The sequence below is a fragment of the Hyposmocoma kahamanoa genome, unplaced genomic scaffold (genome assembly GCF_003589595.1).
Source record: "Hyposmocoma kahamanoa isolate Upper Pololo Valley unplaced genomic scaffold, ASM358959v1 279, whole genome shotgun sequence".
Lineage (NCBI taxonomy): Eukaryota > Metazoa > Arthropoda > Insecta > Lepidoptera > Cosmopterigidae > Hyposmocoma > Hyposmocoma kahamanoa.
In genome coordinates, this window is record NW_020653776.1 from 625,843 (window position 1) to 632,353 (window position 6,511).

At 39.1% G+C, this 6,511-nt stretch overlaps 1 protein-coding gene across 1 annotated transcript in view; it reads left to right on the forward strand.

The window, feature by feature from the left end:
* The window catches only part of LOC113229142 (cyclin-dependent kinase-like 4), an 87,981-nt gene that overhangs the window by 64,561 nt on the left and 16,909 nt on the right, over positions 1 to 6,511 (forward strand). The window contains exons 5-10 of the mRNA XM_026462648.1: positions 1,415 to 1,609; positions 3,470 to 3,639; positions 3,886 to 4,007; positions 4,729 to 4,909; positions 5,410 to 5,485; positions 6,414 to 6,497. Of these exons, the coding sequence (XP_026318433.1) occupies positions 1,415 to 1,609; positions 3,470 to 3,639; positions 3,886 to 4,007; positions 4,729 to 4,909; positions 5,410 to 5,485; positions 6,414 to 6,497 (828 nt within the window). The remainder of the gene's footprint in view (positions 1 to 1,414; positions 1,610 to 3,469; positions 3,640 to 3,885; positions 4,008 to 4,728; positions 4,910 to 5,409; positions 5,486 to 6,413; positions 6,498 to 6,511) is intronic.

Consider the following 6,511-nt stretch of genomic DNA (forward strand, 5'->3'; position numbering starts at 1 on the left):
TTGGTGACATTTCAACGCAGCCGACTTCGTAACCGTAACAGATTCTCGTAACAATAACACAAGTGCGGATGGTTTTCCTCAAGCGAATAAATTAAACGATCTAATGTTACAGAGCGATCCACGATCCGGGGCCTTTGAGACGGCCCGTACATTTTGCCGTGTCATACATTTATAGCGTAGCAAGAACGTACAACACCATGTAGTATTGTAGCAAATAAGGACGGTGGTTTTGTACTTTCACGGTCCGATATTGTACATCACGACCCGATCCATCGGAAGCCGGTTTCTTAAGTGGTTTTTCCTTCCTTGTCCTGGTATGAGGAACCGTACAGACTTTTAACTTTGCCGCACGTGACAGGCCTTTACACAAGCGGAACTACAGTCATAAACACCACTGTCGAAAATATATTTACTTGACACGTGTTTCACCTCTCTACGAGGCAATTTCCGAAGTTGTTTACTGTTCGACTGTCAGCGGCTGAACGTACCTACGATTTAACTTTTACTGGGTTCTCGGAGTCAGGATTTCGTCACTTGCTTGCGCGTTACGCTATAAGTGCCTACCGCTGAGTGCACCGACGTCGGGGCAAGCGGTCATACATGTCTTTCATTTATGAGCATTCGGGTCCTCATGACTGCACACGGCGGGCAACTTTATTTTCACCTTTATGAGTATATGCTAAGGTTCTTTTTTCCTCGCAGTGAGCGCCTGGTGTCATCAGTCAGATTTAGTAGATTATTTATTATAGCGTAGGTATTTTCGATTTTTTATGAGAGTGATGTATCTGTTACGTAGTAACTATTAATTATTTTGACTAAAAAACAACAAATTACAATTAGGTCTGTTGGAAGAGTGTTAGCCCCGGTCGGACCTGGTTCTAGTCCAGACAGATTGAAGGAATTTTCGTTCCTGTTTGTTCAGTCTTTGCAAGTTTTTATGATACCAAGTGAAGGGACGAACAAGTCGTGCGCCTGGTGGTAAGCGACACGCCTGTCCATAGCGGTTGCAGTGCCGAGACATAAGTTAACAAGTCGCATCATTGCTTAGCGGTAGAAATAGCAGCTTGATGGCAGCAACCCTTTCACAAGTAGCTCTACTTCTATAATATCAATAACAAAGTAGTGGAGTATTTTCATGACGATTATTCATTACAAATCAATATATCAATAATTAACAAAGTTTAAGGTGCTGGTGAAATTACAGGCATGGGACCGGGCGCAGTGGCAGTGACAGATCTTTACGATTTAAAGCTCTGAGTGGCACTGCAACTGTTATGGATAGGCGTGTAGCTTAACCATCAGGCGCACGACTTCTTCGTCCCGTCACTTAATATTATAAAAACCTCGAATAATTTGAGGATTTTGTAGCCAGTATAGGGCTTACCGGCTAACCTAACCTGACATTGTTTTACAGAAACTACGTCACGACCACCTTGTGAACATGATCGAGGTGTTTCGTCGCAAGAGACGATTCTACCTCGTGTTTGAGTATCTGGATCACACACTTTTGGATGAGCTGGAGCAATCAACAGGTGGACTTGGAGAAACTACAGCTAAGAAACACTTGTATCAGTTGTTAAAGGGAATTGATTACTGTCACCAGAACTCTGTGAGTGCGTCGGTCAATTACAAATCAGGCAATTTACTTTAGAGACTACGTGGCACAAAATAAACTCATATTATGTTAACTTTATGGAAAAGCAATAACGTATTGAGTGTCCTTAGGGCGCTTTCAAATTAGAAGCGCTGCAGTGGTGACATGCGCACCATTTGCAGACTAGATATTGTATGAAATTTAGTAGTGGTATCGTCGACATCATGTTATCAGGTTTGGTGTCAACAGGTTATGACGTCGATGACTGGCGCACAGCGCTGCAGCGCTTCTACCAGCATCTACTTTGAAGGCGCTCCTAAAATCATAGGGCCCAAATCAAATTACAAACATTTTCTAAATTTAAAATGTAATTTCGGAAATTGGTTATTTACTAAGAAATACCGTAGAGCTTTAATTAACCCTTTGACCGCCTTAGATGTTTTTAAAGCGTCTTACATTAACTTGGTAGATACGCCAATGACCCCTTAAAGCATCAATGAAACCCTTTAACATTTAAGCCTTTAACTTCAACCCTTTAATTTTATTTTGAAATTAATAAATAAATCAGTATAGCAGTCAACTCAAGTAGCTTCCCATTCGTCTCCGCAAGAATTTGCATACTGCTTCCGTTCTCTATAATATTCTGCACAATCATATATATCTCGGGTATCCGAAAGAGCGTTTCAGCCTTCTCAGGTCCCAGGATAAGTCCTGTCGCTCTCTCGTTAGGTCCCAGTTATCTTTTCCATTCTTCAATTCCGGTTTTTATTCTCACTCCTTCACGTTCGTGCGGTCAGACTTTGGAATGCATTTCCCATTACTGTTCATAATAGTAAATCCTCAGCAATTTTCAAAATGAGAGCTAAGGACCACTATTTATCTACTGTTTCATCCATTTTGTAGGTATTATAGTACGAAATATATATTTATATAAGTATTTATATAGTTTTAATAATGTAATGTTTTGACATTGTTTTTATTTTCATTCATAACTTTTGTTTTGTTGCGCACATTAACCCGTTATTGTAAACATTGTCTCCTATATTTATAGCTGCAGGAAGAAATTTCTGTTAGTATAAGCAGTACCTTTTGTTAATGTTTTCTTTGTCACTAAATGTGTTTTTGTTTTTTCTATATAATTGTAGCTCTATGCGAATCACGGCAATTTACAGTTTATAGTCCGGAACACAAAGAAATCACCCAAGTTCGATTTACGCTGTTTAATTACAATAGGACACTTTACACTTTCACAGTTACAGCACGAAAGGCACAGAAAGGCACAGTTCAGTGTGGAAAGCTAGGCATGGAACGGATGGCAGTAAGCGCAAGCTATGTGCAAAATACTAAACACAATTTATTCACGTAATGACGGGCGATAACGGTAAATTTTAAAGGTAAAGCGAGCGTGCGTCTAGCGTCAGAGCGCAGCAAAACAATGGCCAGCGGCGGAGTTCACGACGGCGGCCGAAGTCTCAACTTGGCGCATCTCACGAACGTTCCCGACTAGTGGCGGAAACCGCGTTATTAATCATTCGCCCAAAACCAGTGCGATCTTCGTTCGCTCTAATAGTGTGCGATCTTTTAGTCGCCACACAATAAATTATTAAATTAATAAATATTAAGAGATTCCTAGGATTATTTATATTCTAGTTAAGTATGAATTCATGCATTTTATGTCCATTTATGTTCTTCTTTACCTTAGGAATATAGAATTTATGTTAGGTGGAAATTCATGTCACGTCATTAGGCTTGGCGTCTAGAGAACGAAACTAGTTTTTGTCAGTGGCGGTCAAAAGGTTAAAGAGGGCCGCTTATTCATCGAGGTTTAAATTAGTTTTCATGAATAAATATTGTCGTTTGCATCTTCATTTCCAGATTATTCACAGAGACGTCAAACCGGAGAACGTGTTGATATCCAACAATGGCATCGTGAAGCTGTGTGACCTGGGCTTCGCGAGAGCCCTGGCCGCTCCCGGCGAGCCGTACACAGAGTACGTCGCTACGAGATGGTACAGGGCTCCAGAATTGCTGGTTGCTGAACACAGGTTAATTTCCTTTTGGGGTTCTTGGAATAATTTTGGAAAATATTTTTAACTATACCTATATCAAAGACCAGCAAAGTGAGAAACTCTATTATCGAAAAAACATCACAAAATCTTCAAAGATCGTGACTTCGACTTCTTTCATCTTTCTTTCAGTCTCAGTTTTGTTATTATCGTTATTTTGTTAGTATCAGTTAAATTTTTAACACGGAATATACTAAAACCTTCTTCGAAACTGGTTCTTCTCAGGTACGGCCCAGAGGTTGATATCTGGGCCATCGGCTGCCTGTTCTCCGAGATGTTAACGGGGGATCCTTTATTTCCTGGAGACTCTGACATTGATCAGCTCGCTCTCATCATTAAGACTGTCGGTGAGTGCTTATGGAAAAATCCGATAAAATCAGTGAAAGGCTAATGTGGCCAATGAGTAATGAGTTGTAAAATGTTAATCTTGGTCATCGAGTATATAACCTGAAATAGAGAAGAAGTGTCATTTAATTTGTTTGAAAATTATTCTGCCAAATTGTTCCGGTGACAACTGCGCTCCGATTGGCCACCCAGAATTCGAAACAATTGACGGGTGTCGTCAATTGTTTCACTTCCAAACTTGAGCTTTGCTATAATGGACGGAAATTGAAAAATTACATATTTAATATTTAATTACCGATGTAATGTGATTCCGTTTGTTTTGTAATTAGATGTTTTGCTGTTCTTTCCCTCACCACTGAGTGGAACAGCCCCCCATAGTTAGAGATATTATCTTTATTACAATAAATAACGAATATTTTTGGAATATACGGAGGCGTACACACAGGTCAGTTGCGCTGTACTATTTCAGCTTTCTAATTTGTGATTTCAGTGCAAACGTGAATTGATATTTAAAAGTGATATAAGGCCCATTTGCCTGATGAGTTTCCAGGGATGGATGGGCCTTATTTCGTCTCTATTTCTGGTTATATAATCGATGTTCTTGGCAAACACACTTTGGCCATCTCCTGCTTGTGGCCTAATAATCTGCTTACATAACTGACTGCAAAATTCGATCAACAATATTTATTCGAAAAATAATAACTTTAGATATTTTGACTTCAGGAAAGTTAGCCCCAAGACATCAGCAAATAGTGTCCCGGTTAGCTGGCGGCGCAGCCTTAAACTCACAAGTGGGGCGTGGCAACAACATTCCCGGGACGGGCCATGCCAAAGAGTTGCTGTCAGCTTGTTTGCGCACAGAGCCTAGGGCCAGACCTTCGGCTGCAGCGTTATTACGACACAAGTGAGTAATTTTTCAAGAATTAATAAATTCGGCATGTTAATAAAAATGGAAGTAAATTAATTTGCTACCTACTCCGCGAACCCATTAAAGGTTAAATCGTGCAAAATAGCTGCGCTTATGTCGACTATTTTTTCATGCAGTTAATTTTCCGCATAAAGTTTATAAAAATAAATTATAAACATGCGCAAATACAGTCACGAACACAACCACCAAAAATATACCCGACACGTGTTTCGCCTCTACGTGGCATCTTCAGGAGTTCTTGATTGGTCGACACTCGGCTGAAAATTTCATTTGTTTGTTCTTTTTTTCTCCAAAGTAGCAACTAAATTTACTTCCATTTTTATGAATAATTTTATCGTTCTTCGTTCTACACGCAAAATATTTCGTTTCTATTTTTTTATATTCTTCGTAAAAGTCCATTTGTTAACATTTATAACAAAAATACCTTGTAAGATTAAGCTGCAAAGAACAAGTAATTAATTACTTTCTTCCCTTAGGTACTTTTTGGCTGATGGATTTGTGGAGCAATTTACGTTGGAGCTTCGAAAGAAAACTGGAAAGAATGCTATTGAGGTAAAGCCTATCCAGACTATAATCGTAGAAGTTAAATTAAGATTACAATTTTATTATAAATAGAAAACTACCGTGAGAGATAACTCACGTATTTTGGGTCGAATTTTGATCGACGTGATTTGAACCGTGGTTCTTAGTCATGAGCTTCCTAGGCGATGACTTGACAAAAAGCGCACCAAAGCCCTGACAGCCCGGTCACTACAGACATGATATATCTGTGCTGGTCCACCGGTCACTCAGAGGGCGCGGTACAGGCGGCGGCGGCGAGCAGACCGTTTCCATATATTGTGGTCTGTCTTTTTTGAAGACTGAGTAAAATGACAGTTCAATGTGCAAATGTTGCCTAGTGATTGCAGCCAATAAATTTTCTATCGACTATCGATTGAATACTGGTCACGCTTATGGAATAAATAGCCGAAATTGTTTTTATTTATCCAATTACTGAGCACAAGTTCATTTGAATTGTCAATTTTTGTAAGTTCATACACAGTACGCAGTATTTAGAACTACGTTTATGAAAAATACAAACAGGAGATATATTTTAAAGTTTCTCATTTAATTGAATGTAGATAATCCAAACTGGCTATTCCTATTAAAATATCATGAATAAAAATTGATCTCGACACTAGTAAGCCAACTGTCAAAATAAGAATAAAGAAGACAATAACCCAATTAGTAATCATTAGAACGTCGTAACATTCACAATTCAGTCAGTTTTGCCGAAATTTTATCTTTTTTCACAATCTGTCGATAAAACTATCGACAACAACTACATAACTATTTAAAAACTGGCAACCCTGCAAATGTCATTTTACTCCATCTTCAAAAAAGACAAACTATAGTATTAAGTACCTAATATGTGGTTTAGTTAAGATCTCAGTTACATGAAACCGCTTTTATAATCGTTTTCCGCTTTTTTATGGTAAAGGTCGCGACGCCCCAACCACATCAGGGTACCACCGGCCGGTTGGGAGCTAAGCCTCGGCAGCAATGGACATTGAATATTATACCGGTGAGTTTTATTTG